Raw genomic sequence first — 19,403 nt, 5'->3', positions numbered from 1 at the left:
AAGGGAACATTTAGTGTTTTTCAATTCTTCTTTTTACATTGAAATCATTCACTTGTTGTCTAAATAAAGTGGAACTGCAATTCTTTGGTCTGAATTCTTTGTTAATTTACCCCCACGTTCCCCAATTTTGCCCCAGTTGTGAGATTTGTCTGAGACTAACTTGTTTTGGTGCTGTCCCTTTAAATCTAAGTAGGCACTCCGTCCACCTCACAGAGAAAACTGAACGGTGAGAAAAATATGAACTCAAAAGAATATAAATATGTCTATGTAGCTCCTGGAGAGACTACATTCAAATTGTATGCACTTCTGAAGACTTCAAGTACACAACAAAATGTATTTAAGGGCTAAAAAAAAGTGGACTTTGCATGATATGTCCCTTTTAAATAAACAGACATGTTATTATAACTTATTACCTACTCTTTAAACTACTGCGAATCAAGAGGATAAACCGTAACGTCATGAGATACCTTGTTTTTCTTTGGTCTTCGAATTTTTTTCAGAATTGCAAGAATGTAATTCAAATGTTTCAACAGATTGACCCTGGAAGCATATACAATGAAATAATGCATTTTCATGCATGCATAACGTTTAGGCAGTGTCCACGGCTGCAATTATCTGTTATTGATTGAATGGAACAGAAACAACTGTGTTGGAGGAACATCCAAACTCTGCTACCAAGGTCAGCTTGTGGAAGACAGTTTCAGGTCACAGGTCAAAGCGTATGGTGAGACTGACCACAGCAACCAGGCAGGAGGCAGTTTTACTGCATCAAGCAAAGTCTTTCCCAGGCACATATTTCATGTTTCAAGATATGCTGTTCAAGCTCTTTTGAAGAAATAAAGAAACAGGCAATGTTGAGGATCATAGCCACAGTGGTCGGCTAAGGAGACTTGGTGCAGCAGATGAAAAACACATCAGGCTTATTTCCCTTTGAAACCAGAAGATGTCTAGCAGTGTCAACAACTGGCAGAAATCAGTGGGGCCCAAGTACACCCATCTACTGTCTGGAGAAATCTGGCCAGAAGTGGTTTCGTGGAAGAATTGCAGGGAAAAAGCCATGCCCCCTACATGGGAACAAGGCCAAGTGACTCAACTATGCATAGGGGTGCAGGAAAATGTCAGCGGGTACTCTGGACTGATGCCTCAAAATGGGAAAGGTTTGGGTACCGTGTAGCAGAAGACAGTATGTTTGGCAAAGCGCTGGAGAATGGTACAATAATGAGTGTATGCAGGCAACAGTGAAGCACGGTGGAGTGTTCCTTGTAAGTTTGGGGCTGCATTTCTGCAAATTGGACATTTGGTCAGGATTGTTATCCTCAGCATTGACAGATACAAACAGATACTTATCCATCTTTCAAAACCATCAGGGAGGAATATCACTGACCACATTCTGTATCAGGACAAGGACCCCCAAAGCCATAAAGGTCAATCTTCAACATAAAGAAGAGCAAGAAGTCCTAGATGGCATGGCCCCCACAGAGCCTGTCTGGGATCACATGAAGAAACAGAAGGATTTGAGGAAGCCTGCATCCACAGAAGATCTGTGGTTAGTTCTCCAAGATGTTTAGAACAACCCACCAGCCGAGTTCATTGAAAAACTATGCAAGTGAACCTAGAAGAACAGATGCTGTCTCAAAGGCCAGTGACCGTCATAGAAACTATTCATATGATCTAATCTTCTCTTCTGCTCATTTACTGCATTTACTTTGTTAAAGCTGCAGTAGGGAGTTTTGGAAAAAAAACTGGACTTAGCTGGAAAATTTGAACAAGCTCACTTTACAGGTCTCTCCCGCTTGCTCTCTGCTCCTGTGCTTCAGACCTCCTCCACAGAACTCTAGTGTTTACCTGTCTTTGTTTTCTGGTGTCAATCAAGAAATTGGTAGTTTTCCTGTAAAGCAGGTTGTTTCTCCACCATTTCTCCTCACAGCTACAGCCCACCAGCAATCTTGAGCTCGAATGATTGTAGTACTGTGTGGGGGAGGGGGTTTGAACAGCGAGTACACAAGAGTGATTGACACTGCTAACAACCAATCAGAGCCAGACATTCTCCCCGGCTCTGATTGGTTGTTTCTGACTGGGAGCGGTGCATTTCTGCAAATGGCAGTCGGACCACTGGGAGGAGCTGGAGGAGCTAGATTTTTTCCCCCACAGGTCAGACCCAACATATGCACAGCTTCTTGCATATGTTGATACTCTGTAACTGCAAGGTATTTAATTTTGCAATGTGATGCAGCCTAACCCTGAAATACAGGAACAACAAATTTAATAGGCATAGAATTGTGGGTCATGCGTTGGGTTTCTGGAATGGGCTCACCAAGTAAAAACACATCTTCAGAACTAATCTCAGCCCAAACAAATGTAACAAATTGTAACTGCAAACTGCACAAAATACAGGCAAAGTTGCTCCTTCTGCATTTACTCTCGTCTGCTCTAATGCCAGCCTAGAGAAGGAAAGATGATAGAGATCACAAATGATCTCTATCATAGTTTACTGTGAGGACCTTTTTGAATAACTTTGCATGTGCAAGACCATCTTACCTTGTTCTTCCGCTCCTCTGGGGAATCTTATGAAAAAATCTTCCAAATCCACTCTGGTCTTATTTCGTTCTACTGAGGCCTTCCTTGTCCTCCCTTAAACTAAACGCATTTTGCTTTTTGCAACACTCAGCATGGGCAGAATATACAGTGAGAGCAGTGAAGCTACAACAACTGGCTAACACCAAAGCTAACCGGATACATAAACACCAAAAGGGCTCATGCACAGCCAGCAGGCGGAAACTAAGAAGGAACCTCCACTGCCACTGACATTATGTGAGCGCGTCAGAAAGATTGGCGTGTGGAACAACCAATAGATGATAGACAGAGGTGGGCGTGGCCAGGACCAATTCTCTGACCAATCCCTGCCATTCAGTACAAATGGCAGGGATTGGTGTCTCAGGATGGCAGGACCATTTCACCCAGTATAACAAAAAGTGTCTCTGAACATGAATTATAAACTTCAATAGATGAAAACGGACTATTAATATATATAAACAAACATATATATATATATATATATATATATATATATATATATATATATATATATATATATATAATATAAATATAATATGTGTGTGTGTGTGTGTGTGTGTGTGTGTGTGTGTGTGTGTGTGTGTGTGTAGAAATATATATTTTTAAATGTAACTTTATTAGTTGTTTATTCTGCGACAGGCTGGCGACCTGTCCACGGTGTACCCCACCTCTCGACCGGCGAATGCTGGAGATAGGCACCAGCAACCCCCGCGACCCCATGAGGGATTAAGCGGATCAGAAAATGGATGGATTTATTTTTTTTTTTACCACACACATCACTTGCTATAGACAGATGACTATTGTTTTGTATTATTTTAGAAGAAGCCTTGTTGTTCTTTTCTTGCTATTTTGCTGCAAAGGAACCTGAGCTATGCCGTTAGCATGAGGCTTGTGCCTTTAAATGACAAGGCGGTGTCTTCAGGCAGGCAGCTGGTGACGTTTATCAGGCTGGCCAATGGGATGCATGTCATTAAAGTGACAGCAGAGGCTCTGTAAACAACAGCAAGGACCTTAATAAAAACAGGAGGATTTTTTTTCCATTTATATATTTATTTTAGACTTATAGTTAAGTTAGCGCATACTTACAACAACCAAGATGTGTTCTTTTCCAAATGCATTGGTACTTTTAAGTTAACATTTTCCTGACGACTATTTTGTAATTTTCAAGAATGGTGAGTTTGATTGTCTCAGTTATCAGATGTAGTTTATTTGTATGTTGACTTGTTTGTGTGCTCTATGTCCAGGAAACAAGCCCCTCGTTATGTACTGTGCAGTAGAAACGTTGCCTTGGTCCACTTTGTCCCATAGAGATTAGGTGGTTCAGACAGGCTTTGCTTGGTGCTTTGCCTTTTCTCCTGCGGATAAAATTAGCCTCCTGCAGCGTTAGAGATCCTATGTCACTGAACCCTAAGCAGGAAACCTGGAGGGATACAGTCATGGTTGATCTCCAGGCTGTTTCATACTTGTTTTCACATTAGAGATATTAAAACCCGAGTCAGCTCATTTTATGCCACCAAATTACAGCAAATATCATCTCAAGGCACTTTGCAAGCAAATAAATAAGTAGTTAGTTGACATCCAACATAAATCAAAGATCTGTTATAACAACCTGGATGATTCTCTATTTAGCATAATCACAGCTGACAATTAAGGATTGGAAAGACTGGGTATTAGGGAATCATCAGTTAAACCATGGTCTCTTCACCAATTTGGAGCAAACTCTGCCTCTAATACAATAGCATATTGTTTTTGTCAACAATGTCCACAGGTCCAGACTATTCAGAAGTTTAAGAATGAGAATAATTATGTCTGATGAAAGTAACCGTGCCTTTCTCTTTGACTGTCTGGTTCGTGTAAAGTTTAGGATGTTGTTCTTCCTTTTCTGATTCCATAGACGTTACTGAAATGTTTCTTTTTCCTTTGCCATTACAAAAGCTCTATTTGAATTGAGGAAGTAGCTTAGATCTTTTTAAGAAAGAATCAAAAAGATATATCCTGGTTCTAGTCGATAATGCTGCCATAGATTTGCCTCTGAAAGTCAGAAGCCAGTTCTGTGAAATTTCTGTGAAAAACTCCAGCCGAGTGTTTGGAAATCTTGTGAGATTGGCTAATTGTAATGCAGCTAACTACAGTTACGTGAAAAAGTATTTCTCTTCTTACAGATTTGTTCTGCTTTTTTTTTTTGTTAAACTTACATGTTTAAGATCATCAAAGCATTTTAATTTTAGACAAAGATAACCCAAGTATCCAAAAATAGCCTGGCCGTCCTTGAAAAAAGTAATCAACCCCTTGTTAAATCACAAGGTCACTAAAATCAACCACACTATTTGGAAAGCAGGGCTTACTTTTATTTTAGTATCAAACATGTAGAATCAAGAAATCACTGGAAGCGTCCTACGCAAGTCAGGGGTCCCGTTGAAGTTATACACACACTTTTAATATGTCTCAAATAACAGCGACATACATGGCAAGACGGTGTGTAGCATTTATCGTCTTCATTCATTTCATGAACTTATCTACAACCTACAACGTATCCAGCAGGAAGCCTCCTCTGATTACTCTGCGATGTGTGCTGCAGGACGGCGAGGGCCCCCAGACACTGTGTGACCTCTGCGTGGCTCAGGTGTGCTGCAGATTAGATGCTTTGTGCAGGAAGCGAGCAGACGGTTCAATGAGCCTCATCTGGGCCTCCCTGTTCCCACAGGAACTGGCCGACCAACTGCTTCAAAAGATGGCAACTCAAGGTATGGAGGGGAGCTCTGAAACTCCCCCGACCCGCCCCATCAGGTCAGGAAATTAGGAAAACAGCTGCCAAGCGAGAGCGGCGTTATAGAACATTTACAGAGAAATATATCATTATTTTAGGACTTGACCAGAAGTTAAGGCTTCAGTCTTTGTAAAGTAAAGCTAATGAAGTTATCAGACGGCAACATCCTTTTCTGCGCTCACGACGAGAAGTATTCCGGCTTTTCAGCCCACCGGGAGGTCGGGGGTATCCAGGCTGAAGTTGTTGGAAAAAGTTAATTCCGCAAACATTAGAGAGGTTTGAGCTGAGGCTTCTTTTTCCTACAATGTCTCCCTGTGCTCCTCTCTCCTCCAGGAACGCTGAATGACACAACTGTTGGGATTTTCCGAAACAGCGAGAAGCTCCGCCTGCGCAGAGCCTCCATCCGCCGCTGTAAGGTGTCCGCCGAGGCTTTCCGCCTGGCCCTCTGCCCTCACCGGCTCCTGGAGTTAGACGCCTCCTGGGTCCCCGGGGGTCTGACGGGCGCTGACGTCATCTCGGGCCTGGCCTCTAACCCTGAGTGCAGGGCCAGTCTGCAGAAGTTGGCCCTTGATGGCCTGAGTCTGAATTGGGGGTCTCTGGAGGGGGATGGCGGGGTCTCTGTTGGCTTTGGCTCCCTGCAGGGCCTTAGGACCGTCCAGCTCGTGAACACAGATCTAACTGATGATATCCTTGAGGATATCTGTTCTCTCCCACAGCTGGAGACTCTGGATATCTCCCGTAGCACAGTGTCCAAACTCAACGCGCTCCTTCAGTGTAAAAGCACCATTCGGTCCCTGATTGCCCACCGGCTGCATCGGCTGGACATGTCTCCTGTCAGGCTGCTCTCCGTCTTTACCCAACTTCACGCTCTCAGACATTTGGACTTCTCAGATGACCACCTCGCTGGTGACGACAACGAGAGGAGAGACGCGGACGAGTCAGTGAGGCAGCTTCTGGAGGGGAGTCATCAGGGTCTCCCCTTGCTGGTTTCTTTAGACGTTTCGGGGAGGAAGACAATCGGCGACTCTGCGCTCAGAGGCTTTGTGGAGTCCAGAAGTGAGCTGGTCTTTCTAGGACTGCTTGCCACTGGACTTAGCTCCTGTCCTGTTCTTTCTTCTCAGAGAAACCTGAAAGTAAGTGACTCCTTCTGGAATCATGCATTTGGTTTTAGAGATGTCAAAAAAAAAAAATGAATAAATCAGAAGGTTCCTTTAGAAGAAAGTTGATTCATGCATGAGCTTCTGGTCTATTTTTGACCTGAGGCTCTGTTTGTGCACTCCCTGAATATGACCGTTGTATTTCCGGTCTCTGCTGATCTGCTGTGTGTGTGCTCAGGTAACTGGAGAAGCTAATGAGAAGCAGCTCTGCGAGGCACTCAGAAGGTACAGAGAGAGGGAGTGTTTCGTACGAGAGGCCCTTGTCCATCTCTACGGTCTGACCACCGACACTGACAAACCGCAGCCAGACACGCTGAAGGTGTGGAGGCCTCCTTTCTTCACTTTCTGTGTTTTTTTCCTACAGCTCACTTAATATCAGCCATCTTTTAATCCATTTTTATTAAATTGGATTTCTCAGCCTCTTCCTTTATTATGAATCTTTATTATTTGGTCCCGGAGGCTGAAGCTAACGGGGAGGAGATGAGAGGATCGCAGACCAATAGTAGACCCCTATAGTCTTAAAACAACTCTAATCTGTAAAACACCACCGCGGTTTATGCAAACACTGTTTTATGAACCTTTGAATTAACATCACAATTGAATATGACAGTAATTTACAAAGAAACCAGGGATTATTTCCACAAGTGCAGAGAATTTGGACTATTAAATGCAGTAATGGATAAGGCTAGCTAAACGTCTGTTAGTATAAAAAATTATTTTCAGTTTCACAAACTTAACCAATCTAAAGGGTGACTTCTTGGACAAATCTGGATTCAAAACCAAATAAAATATCATAGATTGTCATGATGTGTTCAGCTATCCCTGTGAGCATCTCCTAACTCGATGTGATCACAGCTATAATGTATTTTTGGTGTTGCACACAGCAGTAGAAACCTTCCAATGTTTTCAAAAGGTTTACAGTACGCATTCTTGTTATGTTTTACAGTCCACAAATTGATAAATTGGTGTGTATTGAAATGACAAACAGTTTTAGACCATTGTTAGTTCTTTTTGAAAGAAGCAAAGCTTTAATACTAAGCCCTTAAAGGGACATTGAAGGGAAATTAAAAAAAAACTTTCTGGTTAGCACAAGATAGTATCTGGTTAATCAAATGTCTGAATAAAGCCAGATTGCTAAAAGGAAGGTTCTTCTCAAGCCTTGACTTTAAAATCCAACATATAGGTGATAGATGCAGTGATAAAATTTGTTTGCTTTTCTGACGGCGTGCCTCTAGCATCAGTTCTGTTATTGCTAGCGTCTGAATACATTAAGTACACAGTGTTATAAGTTGGACAGTGAATAGCAGGCAGGCTGAACAACAAAAGCCAAGTTGTTTTCTACGTTTTATTTGAATACCATGTAACTTGGGTGCGACTTAATCCTCAAATCTAACTTTACACAAGCGCAACATAAAGATAATACAGCGTATCCGTCAGCTGTGGCCTTTCCGTCGGTTTTTGACCAGGTGCTGTCGATGGGGAGTTAGCTCCCCCTGCTTGTTGCTGAGAACAGAGAGACAACGTTAGCTGCTTTGTCTGGGACTGCGCAGCATTTTATCCCACTCCAGGGTCTCAGAGGATTTCTAGCATTTTGATTGGTTGAGGAGCAGTAGAACAAAGGGCCTTACCCAAGGCGCCATTCATGCAAGAACCGCCACGGTTTGCTCTGACAATCTTTTACAGAAGAAGTAGCTTCTAAGAAATGTTTTCTACAGCAATAATGTGGAAAAACTTAACATTCAGTGACCAAAAGTTCAATCTGCCGGAGGAGGAAAAGCACACGCATGAGATGTTTTATTTTCCACACTTCTGGAAACCATCTCCTTCTGAACAGATGCTGGCACGGTTCAGTGTTGAGGGACCCGATGTTCTAATTACTGTGCTTAGCAGTGATTGCCGAGAGGAGGTGCTGAGATAAGCAGCACAGACCAGCTGCACAGCTGGCTTGGTGAGGAGCGCTCTGCTGCGGGAAGGTTATACACGCTAATTCCTAGCTTCAGGCTGTTCCAGACAGTTTCCAGTCTAACAAGCTTGCAACAGCAATGGCAGACTGTCTGATGCATGTATGAACACCTCGTGGTCCTCTTGGTTCCCGCAGCTAGTGGTGGAGGCCATGCTGAGCCACCCCGAGTCCCCGCATGTCCACCTGGTGGCCACGGCGTGTGTGTTCAACCTGACCACTCAGGACCTGGCAGAGGCCGTGCCTGTCAGCCTGATGAGCCGCACGGTCTCCCAGCTGCTGCACGCCATGAGGACCTTCCCCAACCACCAGCAGGTGAGGGTCCGCACTCACTGTTCTGCTGTTAGATATGTGGCACGTGGTCACATAAGGATTACAGAAATACGAAGCTCAGTCAGTGGTTTAATCATGTTTTACTTAATAGTAGCTGAGTTTTTTTTTTTTTTTTACTTTATAACATGCTTCTTTGTACAGGTTTTTCTCACATTGCAATGTTTCATCCTTCCGTTTTGTCCAGGTGCAGAAGAACTGTCTGATGGCTCTCTGCAGTGATTACATCCTGCAGGACGTTCCTTTTGACAAGTTAGTTTCCTCTCCTCAGTTGTAGTAAGACTGACCAGACCGGACATTAATTAAACTACCTGTACTACAGTTTCAAGGAAAAGTGTTTGTCACACTGAAAGGCTGCAGATCATCAAACAGAATTTTATATCAGACAACGATAACGTGAGTGGATAGAAAAAGCAGTTTTCATTTATATGGGAGGGGGAAGCTGTTCAAACCAATCTGGCCTTATATAAAGCTATATTTGCCCACCTTTTTAAACTATATATATATATATATATATATATATATATATATATATATATATATATATATATATATATATATATATACATACATATGTAAAAACCTATAATTGACTTTATTTTTGGGGTCAGTTTCACCAGCCACAACCCGCCCTGATTCCTGCCTGTCCTGTAGAATCAAGAACTCGAATAGATCCTATCTGAAGTACCACAGAAAAGCAACATGCATGCTCCAATCTAAAAAAAAAAAAAAAATATATATATATATATATATATATAATATAGATATATATATATATAGATAGATATATATATATATATATAGATATATATATATATATATATATATATATATATATATATATATATACATATATATATATATATATATATATATTTTTTTTTTTTTTTTATCAAAGTTGAAAGACTCGCAAAGCCATTCCTAAAGCATTGGCACTCCAGAAAACCACAGAAAAAGCCATTATTAATATACAATTACTTATTTAGTATTTTAAACATTGTGGCATTGTATTTTAGTAAGTCTTATATTGTTGTACTGTATGAGATTTAGAACGGGTCTCTCTTGTCTCAGCGGCACTACTTGCTTAAATAAAGGTTTGATAATGACAATAATAACACCTAACAGTGGTGAACCTATGTGGGAGAGATCCGTTTACCAGAGTTACTCCAAGAGCACACCGATGACTTATTCAGGAGGTTACAGCAGAAGCCAAAACGACATGTATAAATGACAGGAACTGAGGCCTCACTCGCTCTAGTTAATGTCAGTGTACAGCGTTCAATAATAAGAAAGAGCCTGGACTAAGATGGCACTCAGGGTAGAGATTCAAACAGAAACCAAAGGCCAGTCTCACATTTGATATTCCCAAAGACTTAGGGGAAAATATTATGCAGGCTGACAGGAAAGAAAGTTAACCCTTTGAAAGGTGTATGTTCAGTTACATCTGTGAAACTGACAGCAGTTTAGAACAAAACCCCATCACACATACAGTCAAATATGGTGGTGGCAGGGTGATAGACTGGGGCTGCTTTGCTGCTTCAGAGCCTGGACAGCTTGCCATGTTAGGTGGGGCCAAAATTCTGCTCTCCTCCAGAAAATCCTCCAGGAAAAGGTCCAGCCACAGTTTATGACCCTAAGTTCAAGTGCACTGGAGCAAAAGAGAATCAAAAGTCCAAGGATCCAAAGCACACGAGCAAGTTTGGCTCTGAATGGTTTAAAGAAAATTAATAAATGAAGGTTTTATAGTTGCCTGGTCAAAGGCTTGTCTTTCGCCCAGTCGTGATACTGTGGCATGACCTTAAACATGCGGTTTATGTTCACACCTCCATTGTGGCTTAAGAGTGATCCAACGCTCCTCCACAGCGATGGTAAAGACTGATTGTCAGTTATTGCAAATGCTTCATGGCAGCTATTGCCGCTAAGAGTTGCACAACCAGTTCCTAAGTTCACTTTTTCACACAGGGCCAGGGTGACTTAGCTAGATTTTTCTTCCCTTAATAAATTAAATCATAGTTTGAAAACTGCATCTTTGAATCCGCCCAGGCCATCTTTGTCTGAAAAACAAACATTGCTTCATTATCTGAAACACTCAAAGTGCAACAGAAGACTACAATCAGATGAAGAGGGTGAATACCTTTTCACCACATTGTAATTTGTAAAAAAAAAAAAAAAAAAAAAAAAAAAAAATCCTTTTTTCCTTCCTGAAGTCTTTCTGTGGAACTGCTTTGCTTTCATCACATTGATTGTACTGAGTCCCTCACCAAGCTGTGGTCACCACTCAGGTATTTAGCGGCCATGCTGGTGATTAAATGGCTGAGCGACCACGAGGAGCCGGCCCTGCAGAGGATGGCGGTGGCCGTCATCTCCATTCTGGTGGCCAAGGTTGTTAACTCACTGTGCACAAGTGGCATAGCACCTGAACATAAAACAGTTTTCTGACTGATTTGAAGAACATTTATTATCTAGTCTGACATTCAGTAGAAGTGACCATAAGAGCTCATCCCTTTGCTTTTCATGTGCAGCTGTCCAAAGAGGAGACGGCTCAGCTCAGCAAGGACGTCTCATTTATGAAGGTGTGTGTGTGTGTGTGTGTGTTACCAATTCTACATCTTTTGCCTTGATAAAACCTGCAGCCTGCTGTAAACTAATTTGTTCTTCCCGTTTTCACAATCCTATCATTTCTCTTGAGTCTGTTCCTGTCTGAAACCTCCGATTCCTCCGCTCTCCTCCAACAGCAGCTGCTGGCTGTCGTGCAGCAGAAAGCCATGCTGGGAGTCATAGACTCCACTCTGAAGTTCGCCCTGAGCGCTCTGTGGAACCTGACCGATGAGACGCCCACAGCCGCCCGCAACTTCATCGAGTGCCAGGGCCTGGAGCTCTACGAGGAGGTTCTGGAGGTCACAAAGCACAGAATAACTCGCTGATGGACACGTTTGGATAAAAACGTCCTTTAAAAACAGTCATTTTGCATTTTTCTGTTTACTTTTTTTTCCTCATTGCAGTCCTACTACGGTGAACCGTCTATTCAACAGAAGGTCCTCGGCCTTTTGGTGGGTACAGAAAGTATGAATGAGTTTTATTTGCATAATAGAAAATCCTCCAGGGGTTTGGAGCCATCAGAATCCACAACATCCGTCTGAATGCTTAAATGACACTAATGTTACAAGAACTGTGTCCAGATTCAGCACTAAATCCCGCCTTCTGTAACTACTGCAGACTCAGACATATCTCAGCTGCCCTGATTAGAATACTACATAACACACAGACATTTGCTAATTAGCTGCATGAATGAACTTGAACTGAACCAGCGCTGATGAACAGGGGGGCAAAACATGTCCACGTAATAAAAGAGGATGAAAAAAATAAATAAAAATTGTTACTGCAGAAGCCATTGCTCGGGGGTTGTTGTTTGCATCAAGTCTGTATTTTGCTGAGATCAGTGGTGTCCAAAGCGGTATTAAAACTGCAGAAGCAATTTTAAGTGTGAAATATTTTCCTCATTTATGTACTGCAAAATAAACAGAGTTAGGTTTTTTTTATATATATTTTACTAAAACTAACATAACACTCTAAAGAAAAGCCAAGTTTTGTGGGTAGACTATTTTAAATTTTCTTGATCTAGAACGTTTTTTTTTAGATTATTTGAAACATCTAGAGCAGCATAATGGGTCTGTCTGTCATGGAAACTGCTTTATTAACCCAAATTTAATAAAAGGGTCCCTCTGAGTCTGCCCTTTGATACGAGTGTTGTTCTGTATACTATCAAGTAAAAATGGGAATTAAAGATTTATACTTTGTATTATATCTAAGATATGTTCATTCGTTCACATCAGTTTTGCAAGCCATGACATTAATGAAGATTTTACTACAAAAAAAACAAAAAACAAAAAAAACTAGCAACTGTCTATGTTAACTGACTGTGCTAGGGGGCCAAGTGTGTATCCTTCATAAACTGTGGTGGTAGGACGCATAAAGTCATTTCAAGGGCCACAGATGGCTCCTGGGTCTCACTTTGAACACCCCTGGCATTTTAAATGATTAAACCCACTGTTGCACACTTATTCTGGTTACATTATAAAGATATTTCAAACCTTGCAATTTCTGTGCTCTTATTTTTTATCATGACTGGATATTTAGCTTTCATTATGGTGGATGTTGATTATATTAAACTAAAAGTATACATTTCTTTGTTTTTATTTATTTATTTATTTTTAGAACAATATAGCAGAGGTGGAGGAGCTCCAGTCTGAGCTGATGGATGAGGAGCTGCTGGAACACATCCTGGGTCTCCTGCAGGACTCCCAGCTGGAGGTGGGAGTCCGTTACTTTGCAGGAGGGATTCTGGCCCAGCTGGCCTCCAGGGCAGAGGCCTGGACTCTGGACGATGAGCTCCGTAGCACCATCCTGGAGCAGCTGGTGTGTGTTATGGACGCTCACAGAAAACAGCCTGTTAAGGTTGTTTCTTTCAAGGTGTCTCTTTTTTTTTTTTTTCCCCCTGCAGCATGAATCAATAGTGGCATGGCCCCATCTGGAGCAAGAGATGGTGTCTTACAGGTGAGGCTAAGGCACAGAGCCGAAAGGAGGCTTTGCTACAAGGTTAGAGCTCCTCTGTGTGATAACTTCAGCTTTAAATAAAACCCACTTACGTTGCCAAAGTAAAACTGTTGAACTATTTCTTTGTGCTTGTCACTTTAAAACAACCACGTCTCCTCTGATTCTACAACCACCTGGTGTCTTTTGCCGTGCGTCTCTACTAGCTTTGCACATCTTCCATTATTCTTTGAAACATCTTAAAAACAACTTAAGTGCAGTCAGATCTTAGGCTGTTTTTAAGCATCTTTTAAGTTTCTTTGAACTTGAATTTTCAAGTTTTGCCAAGAATTTAGGTCTGGACTTCCACTGGATCATTCTGAAACTATAGGATGTTTTGCTCTAAGGCAATCCATTGAATAGCCTCGTGAGACCATCCTGATCTCGTGAGCTTTCAAGGTTTCACTCGCAGATCAGTCTGGATACCCTCCGTTAAAGAAAATTTGGAGCCGTTCACCAAACGAACGTCCAATCAGCGTTGGCTTTGAGGCGGGTTGAGGTGTGACGCAACGAGAAGATCGACAGTTCAGTCTAAAGAACATGGCGGCTTCAGCCGATGAAACTAGCGTTAGCGGGGCTATCGAGCAAGTTTTATCGGAATTACAGAGTATTTCTCTGCTGAGCTAACGAGCCTTTACCTGCAGCAGCAAGAGTAGCTTGGCTTGTGGTTGTGTTTTCGTTGTCGCTCTGTTACGAGCGACGTCGAAGCATGTTGACGAGTACGTTATATGCTTCGTTGATCTGATTGGTTTATTAGGCCCGTCTATCACCAACATAGGCCAATCAGCTAACCAGTATTTTCGCCCCTTCCCAAAATTACTTCAACGGAAGGTTCCCAGATGGATATGCGAAGCAAATCTATCTGGCGGAGTCAGGTTAATCATTGAAGGTCTGCCTGTATGTTTAGGTCATTGTTGTGTTGGCAGGTGACGTGTTCCTCCATGACCTGTATGTCGCTGTAGATTCTCCTATCCACTTGTGTTTTCATGGGGAGGTACTGGGTTAGTTTTGGTCCATACAAAGTGTTTTATATTTCGGTCAAAAGGTTATATTTTCGGTCAAAAGGTTCAACTTGGGTTACTTATTTTTGGTGGGAGGGGTAAGACTCAGGGGAAGGGGGCTAATTGATTTCCTGGTAGTTTTATTTGTAAAAAAATAAATAAATAAAAAATTGTGAAGCCCACATTTTCATTTCAATTCACGTCCAATGTCACTTTTCCTTGTAGGTTACATAACGTCCGGTTGAATTACTGAGAAGTTCGTGGGTGTAACATGACAGAATGCGAAAGGGATAAAAGGTTATGCAAACCTTTGCAAAGCACTTTCCGTGCCTTTATGAAATGCCCTCAGATCAATTATGCATCCGGCAGACTCCGCTGCTCCTGTGTAGCACTTGATGCTGCGTATCAAAAAATATCTCTCTTGAAACACCCCTGTACTTTAATGTAACTGTCTAACCAATTTTCTGCTGCTGGGTATAGCCAGAGTGCCATCACCAGCGCCTGAAGCGGACTATAGATGAAAACCTTTTAGAGTCTGTTCAGAATAATTTAACGTTAGAGAAACAGAAAGTGAAAACCTGATGGGGGGGGAAAAAAAGAGGCTGGAATATAAACCTTTTATTTCTATCTGTACTGAATCAGTGTCCTGATTATTTCTTTCTTATGATTCTAATGATTTACTTCTGTCTTCAGGTCATTCCGTCCATTTTATCCTCTGCTTCAGACTTGCCAGCCCTCGGGAGTCCAGCTGTGGGCAGTGTGGGCTATACACCTTGTCTGCAGTCAAAACGGTAAGACAAAAAAAAAAAAAAAAACACTTATTTGGACACCCAGAGGAAGTTTCAGTTTGAGGAGTTAGAGTTAAACCTTGGATGATGTTCTTCGCCTGGTCCGCCTGGTTATCTCCGTGCTGATATGTGTGTGGGCTGGGCTTTACTCTTCTCCCTTCTCTGATCTCTTTGTCTTTTCCAACGTGCAGCTTCACATTACAGCGGCATGCTGGACAAGGAGGGCCTGGCTGAGCTTCTGAAAGCTTTGGACGCACATCCTGACACACACGGCGATGTTAAAAGGGTTTCCCAGCACATCATGCTCATGGTGCAGGAACATCAGGGTCACCCAGAGGTGACCAATGTCAAGACGGAGCCTGGAAAGTCTTAACAAAAGTAGATTAAAAATACTTTTTATTGGATTTAATGTGTGGTGGCCGAGATGTTACAAAGAAAACAAAAGCTGTAGTTCAGAACAGTAGTGATGACTTGTTAAATAAACCGTCATGAAAAAAATAGTTTGTATTTAATTGAGATTCTATGTGAAAGATCTGTGCTAATTGAGACGTAATTATGGAAAAGCATATATATATATAAACAATAAAATAAACCATGTTTTTTAAAGATTGGTGAAAATAAAAAAGAATGGAAACTGGGGTGTCCACATGGTCCAGATGTGTGTATTCTTATATAAACAAAGACAACAGTTGTATGAAGGCCTTAAAGAAAGAGGTACAAGAAGAACCTCAGTGTTAGAAGAAAGCCATAAGTCCTCTGTGTTACACAGTCATGAAGAAACTCTGGTCTGACCAGAACAAAATTAAACTTTTTGTTATTTGCGTGTGTGTTTCCTGTCTTGCAATGCAGCATCAAGAATTGTTGTCCTGACGGTGAAGGTTTTATCCTTCTCTCCCTTTTATCTCTTCTTTCTTTCACCTCTACTCTTTCTTTTTTTCTCTTCTTGTTCTTCCTTTACTCTCCTACTTTCTGTCATGGTTGAGTTTTGGTTTGGCTTTGTTTTTCTGTTATTTTCATTTTTTCATCTCTTTTGGGTTAGGTTTGACTTTATTTATTGTTAGTTTTCAGTCATTATTTTCTGTCAATTTTCACTTCACCTCCTCAGCAGTCAGTCACACCTGATAATCATTTACCAGTTAATTAGTCAGACCCTTGTTCCACCTGTGAAGTGTTCTATTTAACCCTCCCTCTGCCTTCAGTTCAGCACTGGGCCGTCATCATTCCACACCTCTCCATGCCAGTCCCCGGTTTTGCCTTGGAAGATTTGTTTTTCTTGTTTAAGGTTAGTCCTGCCAGTTTTCTATTGACTCATACTTTGCTGTTTGTGCCTGGAGAAGTTCTGCTCTGTGTCCTGGTGTCTCCAGAGAACTGCTAACTGGACAAGCCATCCTGGAAAGGCTCTGCTCTGTGCTCTGGTGTCTCCTAAGTTCTGCTAACCTGACTAGCCGCCCTGGAGAAGCTCAGCTCTGTGTCCTGGTGTCTGCAAACGAACTGCTAACCTGTTGTGGCTACGGGGCCTGCTAGCCGAGCAGTACTAAGCTTTCCCTGCTGCCTGGATAGTCGTGACTCTCTCTCACTCCGGGCCGTCAGCTCCTGCCATCACATTCATCCCTGACCTTCTGCAGTCCTGAACCTCCGGTCTTCATCATTCACCACCCAGCAAACTTCCTTCAATAAAGACTCAAACTTTTAGTCCCGTGTGTGCGTCCTGAGTTCATCGGTAAACAAAACCTTGACACTTTCCCATTGTAGTGTCCACATAATTTGAAATTCTCCTTGCAGGAATCATAATAAAGCTATTTACAAGCATAAATCAAGTGGAGCACTATGGCGAAAGCTGTTCGCTTCACTTGTAAAAGCAAAATCTGTCGAGCTCTATCTGGCATTGAGATATCAATTCCTATTGCCACATTGCTAGACAGGACACTGGGAGGAAAAAAATTGTTGTCTTAAAGCCATGTAATGTGCCTATTAAAAAAAAAAAAAGACCATAAAGCGTTTGATCATGATAAAATAAGGTTATATACACCAAGCCTCCATCTTGATATTGTTTTGATGGTCCTTTCAGAGCTGACAAATAATACCCTCTCAGGCACGATCAGCAGAAATAAACAGAAGTGGCGCCATCTACCGGCAGTATCACAGAACTATCATAATGCTTAATAATTCAAAATGCCTCACAATAAAGTGGCAGCTCGCCGTGATCGAAGACCAACGATCTACAACAACTTTAAGAGCCTCATCTCAGGACATTTACTCACATCAGTCAACTCTGCCTCCACATCTGAGCCTCGGCAGGTTTTATGTCCGCTTCAGTGAACACCAACGTTCATAATGTATTCCCAGTGAATTTGCTGTCTTTTCCCTCTTGGAATCATGTTTTTTTGCATTTTTCTTCACTAGATCTTGGACCTTTCTTCATTGTTTCACTGGGAGACTCTAAGAGTCGTTAACCGCTTCCTTGTTTTAACCCCTGCTGCGTGTGCGCAGTACGTACTTCCATTATTATTGTAAATAAACACAGAAGGCTTTATTTTCTAACAAACTGAGAAAAAACAAAGCATAAAACACCAAAATAGCAACTAATATGGCAGCTGGACGTGATAATCTTTCATAAAAACTTTGTATGCAGCCAGAGTGAGCTATTGACAGATAAATAAAAAAAAAAGTTAAATACAGTGGCCATGCACCCTTAGAGCCCAACAAATTTTACTTTCACAAGTGGAGCATTACTCCTTTCGCCATAGTTCTCCGCTTGATTTATATATGCAAGAAGCTTTATTAGATTTTATGCTGGGATAATTTCATGTTCAACTTTCTGTTCTAAACGCAAAACGCTATATGCAAGGGAAAAGTAACTCCACGCATAACCATGAACGCTCCATCCCCACAGTTAAACTGAGAGGCAGACAAATATGGAGCTAAAGAAAAAAAAATAAGGTAGGATGAAAATATGTTTGAGAATGCAAATAAAAACAAAAAACTTGAGACCGGTGCAAAGGCTGACCTTTCAGCCGACCAGCAAGCAAACAGCTGGAGCTATGAAATAGTTCAAACCAAAGCAAACTTGATGTGAGCAGCAGGTAGAGACGTACCTCATAAATACTTGCAGTGGTAATTACAGTGAACGGTGGCTGTGAAAAGCACAATCTCAGGGAGGCTGAATGCAAATGCTGGCTGATCATTTCAGATAAATTGTCCTCCTTTCCTTCCACTTAACAGGCAGCTGCATCGCTTGGAGAGATGTGAGAATGATAAGGAGACATTTCTCTATGCTGATGTTAGATATGTTTGCCAGACTGAACGGCTCCAACCAAACTGAAGTTAAAAAGCTGGAGCTTTGATAAACAGCGTCAAAACCTGCCGCTAGATGGCGCTTCTGTACTTCTGCTGTTTATGCCCAAATATCGGGCATATGTAAAAATAATAATAATAAAATGAAATAAAAAATAAAGTGTTAGCTAAATGTATAGGTCCAAATCACAAGCTGGTTGTATCTGTGCCAGAGCACTGGGTAATAAGCCCCCCCTCCTGTCCTTGCTCCCCCCCACCCCCGCTCACATGCTCTAACACTCTCTGCTAGATGCTGAATTCATTATATTTTATGTAATGCAGCTGGAAGAAGGAGCTGCTCTACGGTGTCTGTTATAAATTGGCCTATTTCTGATTCCTTTTGAAAAGCAGATTAAACAAGCTGCAAAGAGGTGTTTGAGCCCTGCTGCTGTCTTTAACTTTTACCTTTCAGATTAAAAGGAGTCTGACAAGTAGACTGAGGCTTTGCACGCTGGTAATTTAGCTGAGGTAGACGTTTGATGTATGATGTCCTAAAAAGGGGAACAGCGCTTCGTCCAATAAACATCAGACTAACTGTGGCAGTCCCTTGGCGCAAAAGGTCAAGCTTTCTCTTGTGAACTTGGATTAAGGTTACGGTGAGACGTTGAGTCACGAGACGCGTGGCGAAAACAGCTTCTGCTCCCAAGGGCCCCTGTTGATGCTGGGGGATTTCTGAACTTTAACATGCTGCCTTTATCAGAAAGATAATATGTCTTTTTTACTGCTTTATTTGTTGATTTATTTATGGTGACGTGTTGGGGCCATATATTTATTTATTTGCTGTCATTTCATTCTAAAAGAATTTTTAGTACAAAAACACAAAATACCTCAACTGAGTCCTTTGGATGCGAAGAAGCAGCGGCTTTATTTTGTGCTTCCCACAGATAACAGAGCTCCTCACTC

At 41.8% G+C, this 19,403-nt stretch overlaps 1 protein-coding gene across 3 annotated transcripts; it reads left to right on the top strand.

Annotated features, from left to right (window-relative positions):
• Positions 1-3,537: 3,537 nt before the first annotated feature.
• LOC105925166 (protein zyg-11 homolog) lies at positions 3,538-15,737 on the top strand. 3 transcript variants are annotated; one of them, XM_036137951.1, is made up of 15 exons: positions 3,538-3,746; positions 5,153-5,197; positions 5,279-5,318; positions 5,675-6,474; positions 6,677-6,817; positions 8,597-8,773; positions 8,976-9,040; positions 11,071-11,170; positions 11,311-11,361; positions 11,524-11,685; positions 11,791-11,838; positions 13,004-13,204; positions 13,290-13,342; positions 15,073-15,170; positions 15,359-15,737. In XM_036137951.1, exons 1-15 carry the CDS (start codon positions 3,744-3,746, stop codon positions 15,538-15,540), a joined length of 2,166 nt encoding a protein of 721 aa, XP_035993844.1. In that variant the 5' UTR covers positions 3,538-3,743; the 3' UTR covers positions 15,541-15,737. The 3 variants fall into 3 exon arrangements, with proteins under 3 accessions (XP_035993844.1, XP_021171331.2, XP_012716346.2); XM_021315656.2 differs by having other exon boundaries at positions 5,153-5,318; positions 11,524-11,676; XM_012860892.3 differs by having other exon boundaries at positions 5,153-5,318.
• The last annotated feature ends 3,666 nt before the right edge of the window (positions 15,738-19,403 follow it).

The sequence above is a fragment of the Fundulus heteroclitus genome, chromosome 6, assembly GCF_011125445.2.
Source record: "Fundulus heteroclitus isolate FHET01 chromosome 6, MU-UCD_Fhet_4.1, whole genome shotgun sequence".
Classification (NCBI taxonomy): Eukaryota; Metazoa; Chordata; class Actinopteri; order Cyprinodontiformes; family Fundulidae; genus Fundulus; species Fundulus heteroclitus.
This window is presented reverse-complemented; position numbering and strand designations above follow the sequence as displayed.